At 34.1% G+C, this 27,951-nt stretch overlaps 1 protein-coding gene across 3 annotated transcripts in view; it reads right to left on the bottom strand.

Annotated features, from left to right (window-relative positions):
- Window positions 1-627: 627 nt before the first annotated feature.
- Window positions 628-27,951, bottom strand: part of LOC144968305 (centrosomal protein of 290 kDa-like) — a 51,025-nt gene continuing 23,701 nt past the window's right edge. For all 3 annotated transcript variants that reach the window (XM_078906531.1, XM_078906532.1, XM_078906533.1), the window contains exons 30-57: window positions 27,689-27,786; window positions 27,138-27,270; window positions 26,541-26,743; window positions 25,549-25,662; window positions 24,641-24,835; window positions 24,117-24,197; window positions 22,934-23,041; window positions 22,487-22,621; window positions 21,876-22,112; window positions 21,015-21,236; window positions 20,202-20,356; window positions 19,467-19,680; window positions 18,681-18,818; window positions 18,111-18,225; window positions 17,166-17,275; window positions 15,924-16,058; window positions 14,366-14,505; window positions 10,678-10,813; window positions 10,351-10,476; window positions 9,994-10,137; window positions 9,181-9,285; window positions 6,952-7,116; window positions 5,705-5,827; window positions 4,962-5,276; window positions 3,919-3,995; window positions 3,481-3,571; window positions 2,543-2,668; window positions 628-2,084 (exon numbers count right to left, since the gene is read on the bottom strand). In XM_078906531.1, the coding sequence (XP_078762657.1) occupies window positions 1,920-2,084; window positions 2,543-2,668; window positions 3,481-3,571; window positions 3,919-3,995; window positions 4,962-5,276; window positions 5,705-5,827; window positions 6,952-7,116; window positions 9,181-9,285; window positions 9,994-10,137; window positions 10,351-10,476; window positions 10,678-10,813; window positions 14,366-14,505; window positions 15,924-16,058; window positions 17,166-17,275; window positions 18,111-18,225; window positions 18,681-18,818; window positions 19,467-19,680; window positions 20,202-20,356; window positions 21,015-21,236; window positions 21,876-22,112; window positions 22,487-22,621; window positions 22,934-23,041; window positions 24,117-24,197; window positions 24,641-24,835; window positions 25,549-25,662; window positions 26,541-26,743; window positions 27,138-27,270; window positions 27,689-27,786 (4,106 nt within the window). In that variant the 3' untranslated portion in view covers window positions 628-1,919. The remainder of the gene's footprint in view (window positions 2,085-2,542; window positions 2,669-3,480; window positions 3,572-3,918; window positions 3,996-4,961; window positions 5,277-5,704; window positions 5,828-6,951; window positions 7,117-9,180; window positions 9,286-9,993; window positions 10,138-10,350; window positions 10,477-10,677; window positions 10,814-14,365; window positions 14,506-15,923; window positions 16,059-17,165; window positions 17,276-18,110; window positions 18,226-18,680; window positions 18,819-19,466; window positions 19,681-20,201; window positions 20,357-21,014; window positions 21,237-21,875; window positions 22,113-22,486; window positions 22,622-22,933; window positions 23,042-24,116; window positions 24,198-24,640; window positions 24,836-25,548; window positions 25,663-26,540; window positions 26,744-27,137; window positions 27,271-27,688; window positions 27,787-27,951) is intronic.

Raw genomic sequence — 27,951 nt, 5'->3', positions numbered from 1 at the left:
CGGTCAATCCGCTTACAATTTTAAAGTATCTGCAGGAATGTGAACTCCTGCAGAAATTGTAAACAAATATTTTTAAATAAGAAACATGTAACTATTATGATTTTATAAAAATTCTATTACAACGGTACACGATTGAGCAGCTATGGCCCCTCAAGGCCGATAAAAATTGATAAAAGACAGAAACGGGCGCTTAAATGACCTAAATAGTGCCGTTAAACACCTAAAAACATAAAAAACATATTTGAGAAACAGATTTAACTTTTTACTACACTATGTAGCGCTATAATGGACAAAATAAAAGGACGATTAGGATAATGACTGGTTGAAAACAGAGAGTAGCAACAGTCTATGTGAAAGAAGCGGAAGCAAATTGGAATAAAACGGTTATATCTCATTTACTTCAAATTTGATGATCATCGAAGGTGGTAATGGGTGGCACATCCTGTGTTTTTGATGAGTGTCCAAATTTGTTATAGGTGGTGATTACCGCATTTTCAACTGTAATCGATAATGTCCTACTTTTAATGATTACTTACACCATTCAGGTTGACATGTTTTGTCTCTGGTAAGCAATTTATATTAAAAGTATTGGTAAAGTAGTATTAAAAAGAATACAGCAACATGTTGTTTTCAAAAATAACATTATTTATTTAAGATAAGACAAATTTATCTAAAATAATTTAAAATGTAATGATTGTGGACAGGATTTATTTATTTTTTTCATACAAAGTTTTTTTAATGAATGCAGAGGAGCGTATTTAATATTTTTATCTACAATAAATAAAGATAGAAAAATAACAGAAATATAATGTAATTTGTTACTCATATTCATAGCAAATGGTGAGGAACAATTTATTCATATATTTAAAATAAGGCTACAATCGACAGTACAGATAAATACTGCAAAATAAACATGAAGTTGAAGGATTACAATGCAGATCTAATATTCTAGTTTTGAGAATCAATTAGTATTAGGAGCCTCTTGGAATTGATTCAAAGCTGTTAACAAACGAATTGACATTACATGTGAACAATATTTATATGATGTATTTTTGGTGAAAATGAAATATCACAGGTTTCTTCACAACACACGACTACATTGACAATGATGAGACAGGAAATGTTTGATAAAATGAAAATAAAAAAATGTATATTAATGAAATCTGAATTTGTGTGTTCCTTTTATTTTCATTAAATGTTAAATAATGTACCTACTAATTTGTCATAAATGAAGTACACAATGAACGATGCATAACTATGGTGAATAAATTTACTTTCATAGAATTTATATTGATCTCAGTCCTTTGGATTTAGACATCCTTTGATCAGTGTAAAGCTGATAAAAAAAAAGATTTATGTTCTACGTATTTCAAACATTTTTGTCTTATTTAAGCTCTTTTGGGGGAGGAGATTAATTATTGAAAAATATTGCTATCCAATGATTCAGTATGCTCACTTGGGTTTATGTATTTAAGCGTATAAAATAACTGACATTGACATGAAATCGGTTACATCATAAATGATTGAACGATATTTTTAGCTTTTTTTATCGTTGTAATATACTGATTAACCGCAATGTTTTCTTTTAAAAAACAGATGCAGAGTAATGCTCTCATATTTTTACTGAGCTAGCATATATTTTTGCTATTAAGCATATAAAACTTTGGTACCTTTGCTTGGTGCCAATATTATTATGAGGTAGTCATTATCTCTACATCCTACACTACACTTGCTTTGATTGTGTTTCCCATCTTTTATAGTTTAAAAAAAAAGAGGAGCAATTGAGTAAAATAGCTGGGGTGGGATTTATAACATCAGTGTGTTCCATTGGGATAAAAATATTTATCACATTTATTCATCAGAACCAAAATGAAAAATGTAGAGTAGAATTGAGAAGGAACTAGAATTGGCGTGACAATTCATCCAACCCCAGGGATGTCTATAGAAACCCCAAACTGTCGTGCCACCTGAGTCAACTTGTCCTCCAGCAAAACATTCCTCTCTACCGATTGCTTGTAATTGTATTTTAAGTCCTCTATCTCCTCGAAGAACTCTGGGCCAAAATTTGATAGGTCTTTCCTCAACTGAAAAAGAAGAGAAATATGACAAAATAAATTGAATAATGCAGTTGCCTTTAGATTTAGATACCAGGTTCACAAAAATGATACCTTGCCTATATCCTGATAACTTAGTTGGAGGGACCAAGATCGATTCTGGGTGAAGACGAGATTTTTTTCTGACCCCCTGTCCACCCTGTAGTGATTGGGTAGCTGGGTCTATTAGATCTACTGGAAAGTATGTTGCGATAGACTAGCATCCTATCCAAATGAAAGCAAGTAATTTCTTTTGTCCACTATAGAAACTGGGATAAACCCTGGCTCCATGGGCCTAATGGATCTGAACGACTACTATAAACTTAGGATATATCTTTAACGGTGAGTTTTGATTGTACACAAGCACTTTAATCTGGCATAATTTTTCAAAAGCAATGCGATACGATTCTTTATTCAAATAAGAAAAAATCAATAATTTAAGAGCTTACCTTATCAACTTCTCGCTTGTATTTTTCCTTTTCAAGCTCCACTGATTTCAAGTCCATGCGCATTTCTATATTTTCTTTGGTCAGTCGGTCATAGTTGCTTGCCTTAGTGATTACATCATCTGTAATCTTAAAAGAAAAAGAGAGAAAAGACTAATAACAATCTAAATTTTGAGAGTCTCATACATTGTTATAAAAAAAAAAATTCAAACTATGCCTGTCTGTATTTTGGATTTTTTTTCAACAATCATTAGTAGCAACACTGTGCATTTAATGTGACCTAAGATGCCAAAAATATCAGTGGAATCATGCCTTATGAGCTTGAGCTGTATTAAGTTTAAAATTATATTTGAAGAGTGTTTCTTTTTTATAATTTTGCATACACTACTTTGCAAATTTTCTCTGTAACAATTAGAGATACAGGAATGCAATTGGGATATTTTGTGGTAGTCATAACTCAATTTGCCCAAAAAATGTTTGCCATGCTACCTATGTGATTTCATAAACAAATTGACTGTCAGAGCATAGCTATTATTATGTACAAGACTGCTTCTCTCCAAAAAAAATAAAGTTCTTCACATAATGTGGTGACGTGAAGAGCGCTAAAAAAAAAAAGGCAAGTTGTATTTAGTATTAAGAGAGAGAAATCGAATCAATTCTTTGATCCTAAAGTTTGTATGGATAACAACTCACTACTCACATTATTTTAATGGTTGTCACATTCTGTGAAGTAATTCTATGGGTAGGAGCAAGCTAGTATATCATGATGGCTAAGGCCTGTGTCAGTCTCATCAGTATCATATGTGAGGTTCTCTGGCCATTTTTTATGTTTGAAGTAGTGTCTGTAGCTAGACATTGCTTTAACAAACATAAATCTAAAAATTTTATTTTATCTACATACATATTTTTTAAATGGAAAATGAAAACCTATCAAAACTTACTGGAGTGCCATCAGAGGATGATTGTTGTTTTACCAGTCGCAATTCATTCAGTAATTCTTTCTTCTCATTCTCTAGACGATCAACTTTCAGTCTGTCATGGAAAATCAGCACAAGATTTTTATCAAAGTGATATATTTTTTTTAATTTTGTAGATTTAATACTTTAATTTTTAAATATCTTGAGTGTTATATGTCATGAACAAGTTTCATAAACGTTTTTGTCAAGAATTGAGAGTTGCCCTATGAAGCAAAAATAAGCTCTAACTTTAACAAATCAAAAAGTATCTCCTCCTCATCTTTCCTCCTTTTAAGCTTTGTATATTGTCTCTCACATATTTATTTTATAAACATCAGATACAATCTCTTTTTTAGACAAGTGCGTGACAACGCTCCAGAAATATCTAAATTAATTCAACAATTCTTTGTTAGGATAACTTGCCTGTGTTGTTGATAATCCTTCATGAGATTACTGTCCACAGCACCACTTCCACTAGGGAACCTTTCAAGTATAGACACCTTTAGAAGAGGGAATGAATGGGTACAATGTATAAACTATTGATTAGATTTGCATTAATGGCTGGTTATTGTAGCATATTTTAAAGGAGAGAGAAGGTATTTAGGAGTTTAAAGGCGGCGCTTTGTTTAACTCCCAACAAAGTATAGTCTTGGAAAAGCGATTGACTGTTGTCTACATTTTCTTATGTGAATTATTTTTTTTAATGTATTTAACTGTGATTACAGTTGATAGACCACTTGCCTCATAAGCAGATAGCATGGTTTGGTTTGGATTTCAGGTTGAAAAGAGTGGGTTTAAAAAAAATTTAACCATCCATCCACCCCTGGTTATCCAAAAGATAGCCAGCAATTGTCACTGTCAGAAACCTAAGTAAAATCTGATTCCATAAGCTTTTCTTATTCTAAGGACAACCGTGACATGTATAGTTCACTCCAATCCAAACAGCATGCTCTAATGTGCTGTATGGCATGGGGAAACGAAATCTAAGGAAGGGATGAGTCTAGCTTGATGATAGGCTATTTTTCTTTTTATCTTTGTTATATGATTTGTCTTTTATTTTTTGTTTTTGTTTGTTTGTTGCTTTAGGTCTCTTCCAACACAATTGAGGTTATATGAGAGACCGCTGAAACAAAAAACAAGCAATCTAACAAAAATAGTACAAATGTAAATCAAAATCATAACCCAAATTATAAATAACCAAGAACAAACAGGCAGAAGATTTACAGAAAAAAAAATATCCCCTGTCAAAAATACAATCACAAACCAAAGAAGCAGGATAGGCTAGTAAAGAGAAGAAGAAACGACATCACTATCGGATCGTACACCCATGTGAACATCATAGGTATATGATTCAAGGGTGATGCTCCCATCCAACCACCCGCTATTTGTCTTTTAAATTTACATTGAAAAGCCAAGGTGGCTGAAACAAAAGAACAAAAGACCTACACGTTACTTTAGTATTCTACCTTTTGCAGGAGATCATCTTTTTCCCTGAGTAGTGCCTGTTCCCTTTCCATGGCATCTCGAAGTAAAACTTTGCTGTCTTGAAGCTGTTTCGACTTCTTCTCAATCTCAGTCTCCAGTCCTTTGATTTTCTCCTCGTACATCCTGGTCTGGACAGCAGACTTCCAGCCTTGGGAGTCAAGAGTGGCCATACTGGGTTTCTTGGCTGTCTCCATCTCCAGACGTGACTTAGTCTCCCTGAGTTCCTTGTCATGATGCTCTCCCTGCACTTCCAAGGACCGTAACTTGACACGTAGTCTTTCATTCTCCTCTCTCTCCTTCAATTGAAAAAGTCAAGTTTTATTATAGATATAAAGGTCACTGACTTTTTATTTTATTATGGAACAGCTATCAATCAAACTTTTATAACTTCATGAACAATAGATAATTAACGTCAAAATTAAGGCACTTTTTCTGAGATTATTTAATTTGAAAAAAACTATGTATTTCATCTATGTTAAGGAAATTATGCTTTACAAATGATACATATATAATAAAATTGCCTTTATTAATCGCATCCAAGAAATTCAATCATCAGTCGCAGCAGAGCACTAGAATGTGATAAATATAAGGGGAAAATAATCTTTTTGATGATGAAGTAGAGAAATACAGCACACCTTAACTTATGTCAAACCATTAGAATAAAATAAGAGGTAAAAGTAGCTCATGGTTATGCACCAATACACTTTTATTTTTTTTTTCATACTTTTCCCAGTTCCTTTCTCATTTTGTCAAAATCTGTGATCATCTTGGCTGTTCCTTTCTGGTGTGCTGTGTATCTTTCGCTCAATTCCAATCCCATAGTCTGACGCATTTCCTCCATTTGGGACTGGAATGACAGAAAACATTTAGTGTTGTTATCATATCTTTCAATACCAAGTATATCAGTTATGCTGTTAACCCCTAGTCGAGTAGTAGAGTAATTGTTAAAAATACAAATAATCAATTGCCCTACACGCACCTCTCAATTGATGAATCTGGCATGGCAGTTTTTTCCATGGCTTGCGGCTGCAAAATATCACTGATTTGTATTGCATCTGTAAAATCTGCAATTTTTTGCAAATTTTCGAGATTTTGCAAAGAAAAAAAAAACAATTTAAAAAAAAAAGGATTTTAATTTAATAGCTCATGTAGAATGTAAAAAATAATTAACCAGAGTAGTACCTTTTTAACTATCTCATTTTCTTCCTTTTTACAGGCGCTGATATGACCTTACATTTGTTGCAGGCGCCATGAGTCCCTTAAAAATAAACAAATACCTTTCTCTTTCATTAACTAATTATGGGTTTTTAAGAAAATGAATCGCAAATTTTTTGCATTGCAAATTTTGCTCTTTTTAGCATGCAAAATTTGGGATTTTTTTTTTTTTTTTTTTTTTTTCAAAAAACCGCCATGTCAGATAAATAAGGTTTACACTGATCTCATAGTCATAGACATAAACAATTTAATAAGCAGTATTAATTACAATTAAACATTTCTATTTTTTGTTACTCCAAACAAAATCTTATAAGAAAACGTGATCCCCTATCTCCATCTAATATTTTGTATGAGTGAAATAGATGCTTATATTTGAATGTAAATCTAAAATCAAAACAAACTTTACTTTTCCTTTCTTTTTTTTTTTCAAATTTAAGAAACTGAATTAATTCCATTGAATTAACCCTGTTAATTTAACTCAACTTTCATAAGTCTGTTAGCATGATAAAACATTTAAAACGATGAGACATGAATCTACTTATAGAATCTAGTAATTTTTTATAGCCAAACCCTGAAGAGTAAAGGCATACCTGTCCATCAAAGGCTCAACACAAAAGAATAAAACTTTAAGAATTTTCAACTAGGGCCTCTTTACTCAAAAGATTGTGTAATTATGAGAAACACATTTTGGGAATTGCTCGATTCTATTGTGTCTATACGATTTACTTCTCCTGCTACAGCAAAACTAACACTTACCTTCAAACCATCATTCTCTCGCTTCATAAGATTCATCTGTTCCTGACTGACAACACCCGGTGCCTTCTTTAATGCTGTATTCTCAGCCTGAACTCTCTCCACCACTTTCTTCAGCAATGCCACTGTCTTCTCTAGCTCTCGCTGGCTCTTGCCACTCTCTCCTATCTACAATGAAAGGCAGGAAAAACAAGTGAATTAAATATATAGTCATTCTTTTTATTCATTTATCATTCTGTATGTGTCAATAACATTTTTAAAATAGCATATCAAAAAGCAATAAAAGAATGGACTGTCAATGGAGAAATGGTTTAGTGTTCTAACATAAATTTTAAAGTTTCTCTTCTAATACAGCACAAGGCAAGAGAAATTTAGCTTATTTGAACCTCATTAACACCATAAAGGTATCAATGAATTCATAGCATACAAAGACAAAGGAGATAGCAGATATGCCTATTTCTATGAAATAATTAGTAGGACTACAAATTTTGGTTTCGTCCACAGACCTACATAAAGCTGGCCCCCCGGAAATATGCAAAAAAATATCCCAAATTATGCGGGAGAAACTGCAAATTATGCGGGGGGGGGGGAAAGGCAAATTATGCAAGGGAAATTACAAATTATGCAAAACAAGAAAAAAGTAATAAATAGCTGTCTAAATTTTTCCATTGCTTTATTTACATTATTTAACCAATTCAAAATTAAAGAACTACAACGCAAATTCAAAACTTAATTTTTTGTTGTAGCACAGAAAAGCTAGATGTCGTAGAGACGTTGTGCTAAGACTCCTGCGCCTGTCTGACAATATCAGATTGTAAACAGAAAAACTACGCTCAGCATCAGCGCTGTTGATCGTGGTGTATATGTACCACTTGGCACAAGCAGCCAAAGCTGGCACTTCATCAGAAATGGACTGCCAAAAATGTGGCGCGTCAACAGAAGAGGTGATGGAGTTCTTCACCGCGAGAGGCCTAAGCTGCTGGGTGTACCGGTTACAGTTTTCAGCTTTGTGAGGCTCTCAAGTTGATCCCAAGGTGGAGACAGGAGCAGGTTAGCAGGGTAGATCTCAAGAAGACAAATCAAATCGTACACTTGGAATCAGGGTTGCCAGATTAATTTCAGGCATTCTGCCAACTGGATTTTAAAAATCTGCCAAATACCACAAAAAAACTGCCAAACCGTACTAATTATAGTACCCCCTTTGAAAACTCATCAGTTTTGTTAAACAAAAATTCTCAAGGCCGATGTCATAATTATTTTTTTTCATTTCCCAAGTTTAAAAAAATCAATAATACATAAAACTTGCCATGGAAAACGTGAAGTAGACCTATACATTCATCCCTAGGCCTCGGAAAATAAAATCTGCCAAATATCTGCCAAACTGCCAAACCGATTTTTCTCTGCCAGACGACTTCAAATTCTGCCAAAAAAGGACATTTGGCAGAAAATCTGCCAAATTGGCAACCCTGCTTGGAATTGGAATAGCATCCCTTTAAAGTTAAATGGAAGTCACTGTCACGTATTTGGGAACATCGTCGGACTTTTTTGGTTTCATTTTTCTTCATACAAGGGTCATAAATTCACGCTAAAAAACATATTTTGCATAATTATGCGGTAAAAAGTGAATTATGCGGCCGCATTGCGGTAAGTGGCAAATTATGTGGCCGCACTGCGGCTGCATCGGTCGCGTTTTCCTGGGGGGCCAGATAAAGTTGTCCTTCAAAGCCATTAGGCCCATGAAGCTGGAGCTTATCCCAGTTTCTAAAGTGTGAATTGGACAATAGCAATTGCTTGCTTTTTGATACAATGCTAGTCTATCACAAAGTACCTTCCATCAGTTCTAAAAGACTAGTCTACCTAATCACTGCAGGGATGACAGGGGGGGGGGGGGGGCAGAAAAAACCCTTGACTTCACTACCAACTGAGCTATCGGGACTATCGAGTTATATATATCTTAAAATTAAACAAAACATTGAAATGAACATTTGATGCCAAAATACATATATATCATTATCATGGTCACAGAAGCTTAATTCAAAATTGATGACGGGTCAATAATTTATAAACTAGAGTGACATCAACTTTCTTCTCATATGAAAAATAAAATAAAATTCGCAGCAGTCATGTTTGGTAGAGACAAACTATGATTTTGGTGAGCTAATGGTCTTAAAAGTTGAAAACAAAGAAATGCATGATTCATATTATGTCAAAACATAAAAAGGAAAGACTTACTCTTTTGATACTGGAGAGACTTGACCTGGCCGAATTCTCTCCTGTGATTTGAGCATTTTCAAATTTCAGGGCATCCACATAGCTTTGTAAATCTTTGAGTCGGTCCTGAAGAAAATGAATTCCAGTTAACAAAATGAGATAAATAAAAATATAATTCATAAATAAACTTTATGCATCCATAAGGAAATTGGTTTTAAAAAAGTGAATTGCGAGAATGAATAAATAAACATTATAAAACATTATATTTTCATAATTTTATAACGCAATTTAGTAAATGAAATAGAAATGTTTGATTTAAGGGAGGGGAAGCGGGCATCTAAGAATTCTCCATTATCAGTATTAGGCTGTAATTGCTCCTTCTAGGAACACATTTGACAGATAAGTTTTAGATTTGCTGGAACTTTTGCATTTTACTAGCCAGGTTCAATTTTGCTCCAATCTGACAAAACATGGGTAACTTTTTTACACCAAGATAGGAATTTAAAGCAATGCGTCACAGCCACTTTTGTGAAAAAAAGTAAGGTCTGCCGTGCTAATCAGATACATAATAAGAAGAGAAATTATGATTAGAAAGAATTTCAATCTCGCTTTTAATACATTAATTGTTGCAAGATTCGGGTATACCATAAAAACTATCAAAAACATCAAATTGCTGTAAGTCCTATGCATATGGCAAGCTGATAATGAAAATAATCAAACAAATACACACACACCCAATCAAAACATAAACCAACGAACAAAGAACATTTCATTGTTAAAGTTTACCAATATTACCCTGCAAAGTTTATATGAGCAGATGAGAATGTCACAAACCTTTAATCTTGGAATCTCCTTCTTGGAACTTTCAACTTCAAAACGCAGTTCCATATTTTCTTCTGATAGACGTAATACTTCTCTTTGAAGTTCCTGATTCTTTGTAAACACCTTCTGATATTCTAAGGTGGAAATTCCAGAGCTCTGTTCAAATGACCAAATGAAAAATATATAAATAAATAATAATAATAATAATAATAATAATAATAATAATAATAATCAATACGATAATGAGTTAATTTGTTATTTAATCAAAAATTCTTCTGTTGAATTATATGGTATGATACTACATTACACTTCAAAACTCATATACATTTGAGCAACCTGAGGACTAATCTAAGAATGATGTGAAATTACCTCTGGACGAAGAGCCAAAACTCTCTCCATCTGTTCTAGTTGTTCTCTCAAATGTTGATTGCGTAACTGTACCTCTTTGAAAGCAACGTCCTGATTCAGCATTGCCTCGCGTTTCAGCTCATTGATCTTAAGAAGAAAAAAACAGAGATTGATGAAAAAAAATATAGAAATGGATGTGAAAAAAGAAGGTTTTTGTTATAAATCTGTTTTCTCGTCTTTTCAGCAACTGTTTTGCTGAATGATCATTTTTTTTAAATTTCATCATCAGAGTCACAGTCAGTAACTCAAAAACATTTAGCAACTGCACTTAATTATCCAAACTCGTACCTCTTCCTGTTGTCTATATATTGTAGATTTGAGATCTTGCACTTCATGATCTGAACTTCTGGGTGGACCCCTTGCATGTAGAGTTGGAGCTGAGGTTTTTTGAATAGGATGAGTCACATCTTTGTCCCTGACAGCTCTGTGTCGTAAATTAAAAATATGAAAGTAATAAAAGTACATTCTCATATAAATCAAAATCTAAAATAGTCAGAAACAGCCACCAAATTTGCAGTTTAAAAATCAAACATGGTCTTTAATCCAAGATAAGGAAGATTAACAATTACAATAATAAGCCGACAGATTTCACAACTGACTATCTCAATAGTGTTTAAATGAATTTTAAAAATTAAATCAACGTAAAATATTTTGGGGTTACTATGACTATGCATCAATCATCAATCTCTATTTCTATCATGGAATGACCATATTGTGAACACATAGCATTAAGATGAAGTCAAGGAGTGGGATGGCAGTTTTTTCTTTCGGTTTGGTTGGGGGTGGGTGGGGGGAGTTCACATCCTCTCCCACTCACTGAAGAAAAAGAAAAGGATCCTCTCCCACTCACTGAAGAAAAAGAAAAGGCAAAGCAAGTCGATGCTTTGAACATAATCTATCTCTTCTCACCTTTATAAAGTGAGGTAGTAGATTATGCCCCTGAATAAATAACGTTTCTGGACACGATTAACTTATATTCTTAACACAAATCCGAACATTTAAACTCAGTGTTTGTAAACAGCCGATCGTGCAACAAGCCTGCACAAGCGTCCTTAGATATGGGTCACCTTACAAAAATAAGAGTAACGTCCCTTGCTCATGAAGTGACTATAATCAGAATAACAGTACTATATACGTGAGTGGCTCTGAAACCCGAGTCGTTCAAGGCCGCATCACAAGCAGTTTTGTTAAAACCGAACATTATATTCCTTTGACCTTTTATATACATTTTAAACTCCCTCCCTCTCCCCCTCTCTCTCTCTCTCTCTCTCTCTCTCTCTCTCTCTCTCTCTCTTTTCCTCTCACTCTCTCTCTCCCTCTCACTCTCTCTCTCTATCTCTCCTCTCTCTCTCTCTCTCTCTCTCTCTCTCTCTCTTCCTCCTCTCTCTCTCTCTCTCTCTCTCTCTCTCTCTCTCTCTCTCTCCTCTCTCCCCTCCCTCTCTCTCTCTCTCTATTTCTCTCCTCTCTATCTCTCTCCCTCTCACTCTCTCTCCCTCTGTCTATATCTCTATCTTTCCCCCTCGCTCTCTCTCTCTCCTCCTCTCTCTCTCTCTCTCTCTTCCTCTCACTCTCTCTCCCCTCTCTATCTCTCACTCCCTCTCTCTCCTTCTCTATCTCTATTTCTCTCCTCTCTCTCTCTCTCTCTCTCTCTCTCTCTCTCTCTCTCTCTCTCTCTCTCTCTCTCTCTCTTTCTATCTCTATATCTCTCCTCATTCTCTCTCCCCTCTCTATATCTCCCCCTCTCTCTCGCTCTATCTATCTCTATCTCTCTCCCTCCCACTTTCCCTCTCCTCTCTATCTCTCTCCCTCTGTTCTGTCTATATCTTTTTCCCTCTCTCTCCTCTCTCCTCTCTCTTCTCTCTCTCTCTCTTCTCTCTCTCTCTCTCTCTCCTCTCTCTCCTCTCTCTCTCTCTCTTCTCTCTCTTCTCTCTCTCTCCTACTCTCTCTCTCTCTTCTCTCTCTCTCTCTCTCTCAAATAACAATATCTCTTCTCTCTCTCCGTTCTCATCTCCCATAATCTTTTTACTAAAAAGTATTTCAAACTAATAAATTTTACCTCAACCAAAACTGTTAAAAAATATTTTCCGCCGACTATCTTAGATAATTTACTTTTCTGACCCCTGAATACTGAATGGTCCATATTTCCAGTAGCCAATGCTACTTAGTTCCAAAGGAGCTAATTTATTCATAATGCTTCATGTTTTGTTTTGTGTGTTTTGTTTTTTTTTTCTTTTTTGAAAATTTGTTGTTTTTTTTTTTTTTTTGGGGGGGGGGGGGGGGGGGAGGGGGTTTGTTTTGTTTTTTTTTAGATAAAATATAACACTCCAGTGATTGTTAAAGGTCACCGTATTCTTCAGCGGGTATCATTAGGATTGTTGCATAAGCAGAACGTATTTGAGAAAAACAGAATTGATACACCAACCGCCTAGATTTAATTGTATATTTCATGTGGTATTGATCTATGAGGCTAATAAATAATAATAATAATAATAATAATAATAATAATAATAATAATAATATATAATAATATAATAATAATAATAATAATAATAATAATAATAATAATAAATAATAATAGATCTTTATTGTCCACAATTATGGCAATTTGTCATTTAGTTACAAGTGCTATAACATTGCATGATATCAATAAGACATGCAAAGAGGAATGACTTAAATGAGAAAGTTATTTTATTCTTGGTATGAATGAAATAATCCCTAGACTGGAACCTGCAAAGATTCCAAGCTCAGATCAGTAAATCTCATCTAAGAAGCAGCAAAAAAGAAAAAGAATAGATCAGGGTTGAAGACAATTGAAAAGCTCCTTTACTCATTAACTCTCTCCTTACCGACCATTTTCAAGATTAAAACTGAAACCTCATAAAAACACTCAAATTAAATTCTTAAACTCAAATTTAAAAACAATAAGAACATGATATACAATCCACATTTGTGACCCAACGTCTCAAAACGGTATTAAGTCGGGATGGACCAGATGCTAAAATGTCAAATTATAGTTAAACTGGTCAAAAATAGGAAACGTTGGTATTCAGTACAGTAAAATATAATATTTCTTCTCCTCTTTTAAGCATATAAACTCAACTTAAGCATGATATTTCTGGCTCCAAATTCAGTTTTCAGTATCTTAACCATCCCGACTTATTACCATTTTGAGCCGAGGGGTCACCTTTTTGTTGAGTAAAACAAGCTTTACAAAACGGCATTAGGCATTTATAAATATAACAAAAAGTTTTCTGCAAATTTTGTTATTTATAAAACAAATCTGAATAAAATATTGTTGTTTGTATCCTAACAAATGTGATGATTTTCCAAATGTTGATAAGGGGAGTGGTTTAGGGACCCAAAAGGAGTAAGTCAAGTACGTCAAAGAAAGAAATGAAAATTTGGCTTTAAATAACCTGCTGGGGAGATAATGAAGCATCATACATCAAGTTAAACATGGCGAAACCATGGAAATGTTCTTTTAAAATGCACAGGCAATTTTACTCTATTTGTTCATGAAACTAATCTACAGAGAGTTGAAAGCTCTTGAGCAGTGAATGGTTTAAATAAATTACAAATGTATTTGGATCAATGTTTTAAATTTAAATTGAGCTTTTATATAGCGCAATATCCACTAAACATGCTCAAAGCGCTTTACAAGGGGTCCCTGGTCAACAGCAACACTCAACATCTAGGACGGGACATGACGCCAGTTATGCGATATTATAATTTTTTTGGACAACGTTGTTAACGGCCAAAAACTCATTTTACATCTGAGTACAGTGAGAGAATGTGAGTAAAGAGTCTTTTCCAAGGACTCAATTATGCACCAAGCAAGGCTCAAACCCAGGACCTTCCGATCCAAAAGCGAGTGTAATACCACTAGACCACAAAGTTTTCTGTCAATAATTAATCTACTGGATGCAACTTCAACTGTTATAACAGATTTCTTCAACACAAAGACCACACAGCTTACCTTTCAAGCGATGCTTTCAACCTTTCAACAGTTTTATTCAGCTGTTCAATTTCCACATCTTTTTCCTTGATCTTTGTCTTCATCTTTTCAATAGTTCTCTGCCATTTCTTGCTTTCCTCCCATCGGATGGCATCTTCCACCTGGAAGATATAAATTATGAAATAAATTATAAGATATTAAATGGATGAAACCAGAAAGATAGCAGTAGTAGTACAGTCCACTCCGGATAATTGCAACACCTTGGGACCAGTGAAAATGTTGCGATTAAACAAAGTTGCAATTAACCGAAGTTGAGTTTCCTATTCCACTATTGCAACATTTTACACAAATATGGTAAACTCAAACCTGAGTTCTGAGTCCACCACAGACTGAGCAATTTGATTGAAATAAAAAATATATGGCAACCCTGTATAGATTTTGACAAGCAAAAGCAGCTTTGAGGCAACCTGACATCTTAAGATTGGATTTACATTCACTTATTGTTCTCAACATTTGTAAGATTCCAAGAGATTAGCCGCGATAGAGACAATAAGCTCTCACCAAACCCGTTGATCAGAATGCACAGTTATCAATCACAAAACTAAGGATATCATCGCTCAGTCTCTCCTCCCACTGTCACCGTTTACCTGTTGTCTAAACCATGCCCAGCCCACTCGTCTCCTATCTAATGGTCACAGATGACCGCACAAACCCGAACTGCAAAGCCCTGCCATCTTTTGTCTCTAATAGAGTGGTGACACACTAGTGTAGCATTAAACCCCGCCTAATCTCGATTCTTCAACGTGTCACGATTTCACACATGATGAAATCTAATCGTGAGATTTTGTTTGATTGATTTACTTGAATTTGCCTCCTTTTGAGGTCGAAATTTTGTTGCGATTACACGAAGTTTGTTGCAATTAACCAGTGACTTTTATATATAATTAATTCCCTTTCTTGGGAAATGTTGCGATTAACCGGAGTGGACTGTAATAGTAGTAGTAGTAGTAGTAGTAGTAGTAGTAGTGGTAGTAGTAGTAGTAGTAGTAGTAGTAGTAGTAGTAGTAGTAGTAGTAGTAGTAGTAGTAGTAGTAGCAGTAATAATGGTAGTAGTAAAAGTAGTAGCAGAAGTACTGGTAGTGGTAAAAGTAATGGTAGTCGCAATGGTCGTTGTTGTCTCTGTCTATTTTCAATATAAATATCTTAAATGACAAAAATGGCCTAGAACATGTACATTCATTGCATTGCATTGTGATACATGATAAATTCTGTATTTCCCATATCCTAGATGCATATGTGACTCACCAATTCAATTTTATATAAAATCAGTGTCGACCTCACACTAAAAATTTAAACTAAATGAACAGAATCATGAGATTTGAGGTTTCTTCTTTCTTCTTCTTCGTTCTGAAACAAACTCAATAAACTCTTCTCAATCCTGTCTTATTAATGTTCCTACTTTAGAATCTTAATTTGGTTTCATGCAACTGCTTCATCCCATCATAAAACAGGATCAAGAGAAAAGTTACATATGACAAAGCACCATTTGGTCAACTATCAAGTCCATTAATTCACCCACCTTTTTATTCTTTTCTTCCTTTTGCTCGTACGGTTTTTCAGCGGCATGTTGTTTGGACAGTTGTTCTTCCAAGGCCCTGCATCGTCTCCTCATGTCATCCAGTTCTTGTTGTTTTTCAAAGTTATCTCCAGTTTTCTATACCAATGTAAAATTAATTTATTAACATTGTAAGATATCACCTTTTTCCCTATATCTTATAAAAGCACAACTTTATACATTATATGAGGGTGGAGGGAATATGGCAAAGTGGACAAGGCATTGCGCTGACATCCAAAGGATCTGAGTTCAAGCTCTGCTTTCGGTGCCTCTTATTTTCCTTGAGCAAAGAACTTAACACCTATTTTATAAAGTACAATACTGCCTTGAAGTTGGTATACCTGGGTTATTTTTGGTCTTTTCTCAAAAAATGAGACTCATTTTCCAATGAAATGAATAAAAGAAATTTTATTTTATTTTTTATTTCATTATGCTGCTATATTTTATTGGTCGTTTAGACAATTCCAAACAATGGATAAATTTGATTAAATTTACTTGAAATACTTGAAACAGAATTCATATTGATTATCACACAAATTGTAACTATTTTTATTGACCATCACATAAATTGTAACTATCTTAAATAAATGATAATCTTCAATAACATGACTTTTTAGTATGCTTCAAGATTCCAGGTTTTAAAAAAAAAAATTAGTAAAAAAAACCCTAAAAACTATTTAATATTTTTATGACACATTAAAAACAGAAGTTCTGAAAGAAAAATCCCCAATTTAAAAATATAATTTGTTGCCCTGTGTATCTTTATTCCACTAGACTTTGGATACAATGCTATGGGGAAGAGTAGCATAGCAGTATGGTCTTTGCTTCTGATCCAGAGAGCACTGAGTTTAATCCCCTATCGAGCTCTGCGGTCTTGAGCAAGACACCTCGTCCTTGGTAACTTTACAGTCCTGCTGATGGCTGGGTTATTCTAATCTTCCCTTGGAATAGGCCCTAAAGAGAAACTTCCCCCCTTGGAGACTAATAAAGGGAATTTCCCCAATTTTTTAAACAAGATCATTGGAACTGAAGGTCATTTCTCATTATTTCCCAGGTCTCATTGAATGCAATTTGCTGTTAATAATAACTATTATTAAACTGAAAGAAGAAAATGCAAATTTTTATAATCCTCCTTGATCCAAGGTCTTGTGGGACTCCTGCTTGTGTAATCGGAGGACCACTATATAAAAAAAGTAATAGACATACCTGTGCTCTCCCAGCGGTAATTCTTTCTAATTTCTTCTCCAATTCATCAACATCTGTTTCCAGTCTCGTTTTAGAGCTTCTCAATTTGTTGACAGATCTGTCTTTTCGAGCTGAAAATATAAACAATGATAAAGAGTGACTAAATGATTAAATGATTGTCATTACAACATCCAAAGGTGATTCTCAAATTGAGTTTTTTATATAGCGCAATATCCACTCGATGTGCTCAAAGCGCTTTACATGGAGTCCCTGACCAACAGCAACACGTAACATGTAGAATGAAGAAACACGACACTTGTTAGGCAATATTACAATTATTTGGGACAGAGACAATGCTGTTAACAGCCAGGTACTCATTTTACACCTGAGTAGGTGACAGAATGTGAGTAAAGAGCCTTTTCCAAGGACTCAACTATGCGCCAAGCGAGGATTGAACCCAGGACCGTTCGATCCGGAAGCAAGTGTCATACCACAAGACCACATAGCCGTACAAATAAAATATAAACGATGTCAAATACATATTTACTTGGTTAAAATAACTTGTTTTTAAATTTCATATGACCGCAAAAAGTAATACTTTCATTTACAAAATTTGCTGAGAAATTTATGATGAAAAAAAAAATCTGAAGAATGTGATGTATATGTTTCTTAAAAAATTCAAGTTCACCAACCTTTATAATGAACTGGTCAAACTATGTAACTAATTAGCCAATCTGATCAAATAAAACCATTTAAACCGTCATCAATTCACACACTTGTTCTACTTGTTTTACTGAATTCTACTTTTATTCTTTTTTCTTACATGTTTGTTTTTGCTGTGTCATATCTAGTTTTGTAAGACAAGTAAATAAAATGTGAAAATAAATAAATAAATAAATAAATAAGTAAATGTATTTAAAGGGAACAATCCCAATAATGGAATGCATCAGTACACTTGAAACTTACACAATTCTTCCTTGACATCTTCCAACTCTGATTGCAATGTGCTCTCAGTTTCCTTCCGTTTCTTGAGTTCCTTTCTAAGTCTCTCGCCTGCACCCTTTTGTTCTTCCAATTGTTCCTATAAGATATCATTGAATAGAATGTTGTTCATATTTAGAAACTGAAAGTGTGCAAAACTATTTAACTGTAGTTAAGGGATAAATCAAATGATTCTATCTTTTAAAATACGCCATTGTGTAATGAACCTCTATGACAACCTTTTTGTTGCTCCACTCTTGAAGGACCTAGATGCTATGATTAATCATCAATACCAAGAGTTATGCTATTTCAAACTCACACTAACACTTCAAAAGGAAAACCACACATCAGAGCAATATAACGAAGTTAAGCGTGACCCATTATCAACAAATAATAAATCAGTGTTGAGATCTAAAAACGTTTCATTTTTTTTTACAAATATCTCAATCTTGTGATCAAGGAAGGTTGATTTTCATGTATTTTTCAATCTGCATTTTCTACCACTGTAGTATTGACAATCATATACAATTTTTAACATTTTTATATAGGACTTACTGAAATCTCCCTGGTGTGTTCATCGATAAGTTTCTGAATGTTCCTTTCCTGAGCAGACTCCTGAGCATGGACTTGTACATTTTCCTGTGCCTGTGTCACCATGTCAGCACGAAGATCACTCAAGGCTTTGCTCAGAGCCTGGGGAAAATGGAATTTATGGATCAGTTAAATACTGAGCTGCTGGAGGTTGTGCACTTTAAAATGTTTTGACCAATCAGATTATGTTTACAGTAGAACGAGTTGTAACAATTCAGTTAACCAATCAGATTATGTTTACAGTAAACCAGGTCAGTGGCCATCACCTATTAATCATCCTTTAACATCATTTAAAGAGTAGCTGGGACCTATAGTATATTGAGGACCAGTCGTCTTATTGTACTTATGAAGCTATTAAAAAAACAAAAAACAAAAAAAAAAAAAAAACTACAGATTTATCTTATATAGGTCACCAAATTCAAATCCTATTTTACTCAATTTGATTATTATTTGAATTATTCCACTCAGAAGCATATATATATGACCCACCATTTCAATTCAATACTATATTGGTATGAACCAGATGAAGAGATGAGTCTAAAATCTTTTTTTTTTCTCTTAATTTTAGAAACTATTCTCATCTTCATAAAAACATTAAATTTGACTTAATTTTCAAAATGTTGACTTTAAATTCAATTTTCACCATCAGGCTCATCACTATATACCAGATTGACACAGTCGATCACATATAAACTTTATACACACTCTTCATAATTCCTTAAAGTAAGAGAACAAAGATATGACCAGTACCTGGTGTTGTTTTTCTTTGAGAGCCAGTTGGTTCTTGAGACGCTCCACCATATTCTTCATGGTGGCTGAGGGACCTCGCTGGTTGCTCTCCTTCAAGGCCTCCACTTCCTCTTGTAGGATCTGTACTTCTTTCTGCAGATCTACCTTTTCTCGTCGTAGAGTATCAAGCTCTGTCTCTTTCTGTCCTACAACGTTGTGTTGCTCCTCTGTCAGCCTGGAAACACAAAAAAAATATTATTTTACTCAAAGACAATAGTTCAATATTCCATATCATTCTTCTTTTTTTTTTTACATTCCATTTCAAAAGGCAATGAGCATGGTCAATGATTGGATGGGTGATATGATCCCCCATTTAAACAATTTTATTGCATTTGCATTATGTCCTTGAGTAAAAAAATTTTACAAGCATTACAAGCTATAGATGTTTGAAAAAGAGCACCGCGCTGGCAGATTGTACAGTTTGAAATAAAGATTTGGTTCTGCATTGTTTGATATGGAAATAAATTAGGCACTTTGAAACAATAAACCTGATAAGAAATGCACTACATAAATGTATGTATTCATTGTATGAAAGAAACTTGAGTCTGTATTATGTTAACTCCTTGATATATGGCTTGACAAATTCATAATTAAACTCTGAATAGCAAACGCTTATATATGTACTATGTCAATAAGACATTCTTTGAATAGCAAACACTTGTATATATATTGTCTCGATAAGACATTCTTCCTAACCTTGTGGTTTCCACTCTAAAGTTCTTATCCACCACAATAAGTTTTGCATTCAGTTTTGTAAGTTCATCGTCCTTGAATTTCACTTTCTCATGGAGAGCAGCTATCATGTTCTCCTGCTCTGCCACCGTGTCCTCCAACTCATTCAGACGTTGAAGCTGTAAATGAAAAAGAGGAAACTAATTTAAAGCACAAATTTGAAGACATTCAACATAGATTTTCTTTCGAAAGACAAATTATAAAATGACAAATGTCCTGTCTTTTTGAGACACAGGTTAATAAAGGACAATAGATGGTTACAAATATGTTTTTTTTAAAAGACTATTATAAAAAATTACAAATGACAATATTTTAATTTCTATTTTCTCAATAGTCTCTCCAAATATAATATAATATTATATATATATAATATATATATATATATATATATATATATATATATATATATATATATATATATATATATATATATATATATATATATATATATATATATATATATATATCGATAGTCGGCAGATCAAATCTCTGAAGTCTAGATTTTCAAAATTGGTGGATCAAAACTCTGAAGTGAACAGGGCTTTGCACACCATGTTTATTTAATTTTGGCCCAAAATCAAGTAAAACATGATGCATAAAGCTTGTATGTAGACTTCAGAGGTTTGATCCACCGACCATTGATATATCATTTTTTCATTCTCTATGAACAAATAAAAATAAATTCCCCTTATACAATACACGTCATTGGATTCCCCTTTAGCTTTCACTTTGGTTGTTCTGTAAAATATATGTAGTTGATCTTGTTTCGGCCCATACCTGTTGGTTGGAGATTGTCCTAGTGCTGGCCTGTTTGCTGATAAGCTCCCTGGCAGCATCCTTGAACTTGGAGAAGGCCAGGTCAGTGTTGACGTGGATCTTCTGCTGCATGCTGCGTAACTCTTCCTCGTGTCGTTTATTCATCTCAACCATGTCTTCTCTTCCCTGCCTCAACAACTGCATGTATTTATTGATGGTCTCATCCTTTTGGTTGACGCGTTGCTGTAAATAATAATAATGGTTAGAAAAATAATAATTTTTGAAAAACTTTAGAGTTATGAGCCCTTCAGGATGTTTTAAAAATTTAATGAAATCACTGACTATATTAAAACCTTATAAAATGTTGGCAGAGATTTTGCAAAATTTGGTTCAGTTCAGATGGCATATATAATAATAATAATAATAATAATAATAATAATAATAATAATAATAATAATAATAACAACAACATCAACAAGAACAACAACAACAACACAACAAAAATGACAACAATAACAACAACAACAACCATAATGACAACAATCACAACAACAACAGCAACAACAACATATACAACAACAACAGCAACAAAGACATAGATGATGATGATGACAACAACAATGATGAGGACAACAACAAAACCAACAATAATAAAAACGACAACAACAGAACCAATGGCAACAACTACAACAATAATAATAATAATAATAATAATAATAATAATAATAATAATAATAATAATAATAATAATAATAATAATAATAATAATAATAATAATAATAATATTACATAGCAATAAACTTTTCAAAGAGCTAAAACAGGACACATCATTGACTAGTGCGACCCCCCCCCCCCCCCCCCCTTCATGTTTTCATTCCATACCTGCAGACTGTGTACAGTGCTCTGTGCAATCTTTAATGCTTGCTGACTCTCGTAGTCTGGAGCACCTCCCTCTTTCTCCTTGGCTATGGCCTGGGTGACCTTAGCCTGGGCCTTCACGATCATGTCATCTCGGTCAGCAGAAGCAGGCATGCGTAGACGCAACTCAGAAATCAATTTGTCCCTCTCTATCACACCTTTCTCTGTATCCCTCAACTGTTTTTCAAGTTCTTGGACACGCTGAAAGAAAAGGGAAATCCATGTTTGGTAAAAAAAAAAAAAAGAAACTGTAACATCCTGCTGCAATCTGATGTGAAAATGGATTGAGCCAGGTGCTGAAAACTGAAATCAAAATCAAAATTATCAAAATAATAAAATAAATTGTTCTCATTAACCTTAATAAAGGAGTGTTGATTTAACTCAACTTCAATTGTTTAACCTTTAAATTCAGTTCTAAGTAATTAGATTATTCTGATTATTTTGATAGAGGCAGAGGGTAACAAAAGCCCTTTTATACACCAAGAAAGGTAGAAAAGCCATTTAAACATGTCTAATCCTGTGCATCATAACTGTAACTTTAAACTGGATAACTGTTCATATGGTGTATCACTTACCTTCTTCAACACCTTCGACTCTGCCTGGGTATCTAGAATGACCTTGACATTGCCCTTGATAGTTGCAATGGCTTGTTCTAGTTGATTGGCCACTGGCAATTTGGCATTGGGCAAGGCTCCCACTGCCAACTCAAACTGATTATAAGGATAGAGATGGAGGGGGGGGGGAGAGAGAGTAAAACATTAGATCAGATCATTATGATCAGATTACTTTATACAGCTCCAAAGAAAATAAAACAAATAAAAAAATGAACATTTTAAATTTCACAATCATAATCTCACCAGTATTGTTTTGACATCACCTCCTTCTTAATAATCTTAATTGATTTTTTTTTTAAAAATTCTCTCAATATTGTTGGCTAACAAAGAGTTTATGTCAAGTACTTTCCATTTACTATCTTAAAGCTGTCAAACTCATATTTGTTACATTAAACAGCACTCTTTTACCTTGGAGGCAGCTCCAGCTATCTCTGCCGTATGTTTCTCCATGGTCAGGATGGTCCTTTCAAGCTCTGTCTCTCGTAATTCCCATCTCATTTGTTTCTCTTCATAATCCTGTGGTATGGATAGGAATTATCGGCTTAAAATGAGGAAATATAGGACTGTAAACTGAATAATCTATTTTCTGTTACAATGTTCTTTCAATCAACTATTTTTCAATACAATGTAAATTTAGGTATGCCTATGTAAAATCTATGTAAAATAAACCAAAAAAACAGACATTAAATAATAAGTTAACAAAGAGTATGATTATGAAAGGAATATACAAAGAAAGAGAAGAAAAGGACAGTCAAGAAACAGTTGGAGACGTTCAACCTGGAGGAAATCAAGGGATATGGAACAACCTGAAAAGAGCTGGAGAGGATGGCCTGGTAGAGACTCAGATGGTGAAATGTTATTGATGGCCTATGCCCCACAAGGAGTCCAAGGCCTTAAGTAAGTATGCATGACTTTGAATATTTTGCCTTAATTTGATCTACACTAGAACCTTTCAAAAGATATTATAAAATTTCAGACTATTCTGTAATACACCTGACTTTCCCCTTTAAAAAACGTTTTGGCAAAAATAAAAGATTACATCCAAAATTTTCTTAAAAAGATGAGACCGTATTGCAGAACGGTTTGGCATTTTAAAGAATTTTGGAAAGGTTATAAAAAAGTCTCAGTGTGGAACTTGTTGGCAAGTTGCAGGTCATCTTAATTATCAACATATTTGAAGTACAAAATTTCAGGTTAATTTTTAAAAAAGTGTTTTTCCAGTATACAAGGGTAAGTAGCAGAATGACTAGATATAATTTTCAAATTCAAGGTCCAAAGTTTAACACATAAATCAAATCTGATTACAAAGTGGATTTCTATGAATTCAACATACTCAATACACTTTTAAAATGCTTGATTTATTTCTCCAGAAAACAATATAGGGAATTTTCATTTCATGCATAAAAATTTCCTGATACTCACTCTTTTTTGCTAGCACTTTTACAACATAATTCATGGCTTTAAGCCAGGTATTTGTTGATACCTGAGTCACGACAGACACAATACTGGATGTTAAGTTTCTTCCTTTTTTTTCTTTTTTTTTTTTGCGATATACATAATCTGAATCACACACATCTTTTGATTTCCTTACCTTGATCATCCTGACATTGTCTGCCTCCAACTCTGAGATGGTCACCTCGTGAGATCGGATGATTTCCTCCAAGTATTTTATCTGACATTTTTAAAAAAAGAATTAAAAGAACAATGGCTATCAACTATATAAGCAAAGGAAAACAATATTAGCAATGTAATGAATAAAATTATTCTCCGGTTTGTGATTGCCTGTCAAGATTTAGTCCACTAAAAATAAAAATTGAGCTTTTTTATATAGCGCAATATCCATTAAAAGAGCTAAGAGTGCTAAAAGAGCTTTACCACATCAAATAAATAAAATAGATAAATAAAAAACCAAATTAAATCAAAATAAAACAGAGGGCCCTGATAGCTCAAAAGAACACAAAACAATATCGATCCCCAGTGATTTTTTCAGACATCAACTCCCCCCCCCCCCCCCCCCCCCTTAATTACCCAATAGTGCTTCTCACTGCAATTTTACACCTCTGAAGGACAACATTTACAAATAAAACAGGTTCTATAAGAAATAATATTTCTCACCTGTTGCTGTAGCTTAGCATTTGTCCTTCTCTGCTTGAGTTCCTCAATTCTGACCCCGTCAATCTTGCTGTGCCACTCTGCAACTTTTTGAGCCCCTCTCCCATCTTTAAGGGTAGCAATGAGCTCTTGTAGACTATTCTGTTGTAGAGACAGCGATGCCACTTTGTCTTGCATTTCCTCTCTTTGAGAAGTCACCTGTTGAAATCACAGCCAAAAGACATAAGATTTTTATATAGTATTTAAGAAATATGTAAGGAACATAGAGATTTACCAATGCAAGTATTTAAACTACCATCATGGTAATAAATGGGAATTGATACTCGATTAATAGATTAGTCAACTCACATGTAAACAGAACTCGTTCACATCTGGGAAAATTCGAGGGAGGGGGGGGGGGGGGGGTCCACTTCGCAATTTTTTATATCTGTATCTTTTAGATCTAGCTGATAGCCACTGTTATTACTTTTCAACAGACTAGCACCCTATCCAAAGGGTAACAAGCAATGGATAGTGTCCTTTCAATGCTATGGAAACATCAGTAACCTCCAGTTTTATGAGCCTCATGGCTCAATCAAATTTGACATACAATTCTTGATCTACTCCTATCCTCAGTCTTCTTAAAATTTCTGCTATAATCTTAGTTTCCTTTTTTAAAAAACAAATATTTGATCCTTACTTTTTTCCAAAGTGGCAAACATTCAAGGGGGTCCCCGACAGCTCAATTGGTAGAGCACTCGCTTCACGTGCAAAAGGACAGAGTTCGATCTTGGATAAAGTCGATATTTTTTTTCTGACCACCCTGTCCACCCAGCAGTTATTGGGTAGCTGGGTCTCTTAGATCTGGTGAAAATCCAGCTCCATCACCCTCATGGCCCTGAAGGGCACTTCTTTAAACATTCAAGCCTTACCTCTCTCAATTCCTTTTCAAGCTTTCCTTTATCCTGCTGTAGTTGAATCATGTTCCTGGTAAATTTCTCTTGTTTGGACAATGGCACTGCACCAGCAAACTGCAGGCGTATCTCCTGTGAATCACAGAAAAAAAAGACATTTGACATACTCACATTTTCTTTTTCTTTTACAAAAATATCTTCGCGCATAACCAGGAGTATGGAAATCTAAACCTTAAAGCTCAACCAGTGATTCTATGTGTAGTAATAATCATATAAATCATCTTAACATATATCATTTTTTTGTACCTGGCTCGCTTGCAAATTGACTGAAGAAGTTTTTAATAGGTAACAAAATGTTTCCTGCAACCCTTTTACAAATATTTGAAGCTGTTTTATATTTCTGTTCGATATACTACATTACATTTCTCTAATATCCAGCCTTAAATAGACAAAGTATATTTCATGCTTTAAAATAATATCATTTAGGTCAATCCTTTGCAAAAAGCATCATGGTTAAACTAGCCAGGCTGGCAGCCAAACAAAACAAATCACAGCGATGTGAACAACATGAAGTACTAGCTTGCTTTCAAAGAGTTACGTCCCATGATGTGGCACTGATCTCTAAAATAAAGTGAGCAATGAGTAGTTGTCATATTGTCAGATATATTAACAATGACTTGATCAAAATAAGTAAATCTCAATTTCATGATCACCGCCTCATTTGATGGGGTAATTCTTTGAGAACAAGCAGGCAAGTATGTTACATTGGCTAAATTCCTGTTGTGCTGGCTTGTTTGACAAACAGCCTGGCTGTTTTAAGCATGGTTTTTCAAAACAAAGGAATCGACTGGAGACAATATCAGAAAGCTGGAGTATCCTCTTTGACTTTGTAAAACTAGAAACATTGAAAAAAAATCGAATATAAAAGCTTAACAAGCAAAAAAAGCATATAGAACAAAAGAAAAATAAGATAAACTACAAGAAGAATACATTATGATTTCTCAGCTAACCTGTAAAGATCTCCTCAAATATCTGGCCTTGCTCTGTGCCTCCTGCTTGCTGTGGTAGATGGTCTGGTCCTTGTCATCCACACGTTGTTCCATACGTAACACCTGGGCCTCTAGCTTCGTGACTTTCTTTTGGGCCTCTTCCAACCTCTTGACAGCAGACCCCTCACTTACTTGCAGCTGGACTATGTGACGATGCAACTTGCCTGTAATTGGACCAAAGACAATGTTATAAGACAGTAAAAATATTACATCATGATAATTTCAACATCAAAGAAAGATGCTTTTTTTTTAAATTTTAATTTTAAAAAACACAACAAATTGGAAGAAAGCTATTATCAAGTGAATTAATAAAAATTTAAGTACAAAACTGTAAACACAATGAGAAAAGCATGACATTTCAATGAGCTTTATCTATCTCCATGCTAATAATTAAGGGTTCTGCATCTGCTATTCAAGTAAAAGTAAAAAGTGGAAACACAACGTTGCAGATTTCATAGCTATGGTCAAAAAGAAAAAAAAGAAAAAACAATAACTGAAATAACTAAAATAATTGTATATGAATACTGAATTTAAAATCTAAAAAGAAAGCTATGTTACCAATTATAGTCTTCTCATCACTCTGTACTTGGAAATCCAACAACTGCTGCCTCAAAGACTGACACTCTTTTTCTCTGGAGATTTGTTGTGTCTCCAAAGTACGTACTTGAGTGGAGGCAACTTCTGTCATTTCCTGGTGATACACAAATCATAAAACATAAAAAATTATGATTGTAATTAGCACCTGCGAGCAAAGATAACACTCAGGTATTGAAGATCTGCAAGACATTGGACACTCTAAGGAATCTTGGAAAATCTGAGCAAAGAGCAGAGCAGAAGGAGGAAAGCCGGGACTGTGAGACCCTGGGGGATGAAACTATGAGGGAATTGCCATGAAGTTAAAAAGTATTTGTGATTGAATGACTATTCTCTTGGCTTAAACATTGAATTCTTATTTTATCTTCTCTTTATCAACTCGGAAAATCTAAGAAAGATTTTTAAGTTTAGAAGTTTTCTTCTTTTAAATAAAAATAAGATTTTTAAAATGCTTTGCATATCAATTTATAATAATTGGAATGAAAACAGATTAAACTAGAAAAGAACAAATATACCTTAAGCTTGGATATTTCTTGTTTCAAATTCAATTCAGTCTGTTCCAGTATTGAAATTCTTTTCCGGTCAGCATCACTCACACTTTTCAATACAGAATCTGGATAAAGAAATTTGAGAGAATAAATTTTCCACTTGTAAAAAATATTTCAGAATGAGTTTTTAAAGAAACAAAAACATTGAATACACGAGATTTAAAATTCACTCGTGCTTTTTAAAGAATTGTTTAATTTAACATATTTGGATGATAAGTGGTAACGTGAAA

This window comes from Berghia stephanieae, chromosome 3 (genome assembly GCF_034508935.2).
Source record: "Berghia stephanieae isolate SIO BIC M18660-M18661 chromosome 3, UCSD_Bste_1.3, whole genome shotgun sequence".
NCBI classification, from domain to species: domain Eukaryota; kingdom Metazoa; phylum Mollusca; class Gastropoda; order Nudibranchia; family Aeolidiidae; genus Berghia; species Berghia stephanieae.
The sequence above is the reverse complement of the archived record's forward strand: the minus strand, read 5'-3'. Positions and strand labels throughout refer to the sequence as shown.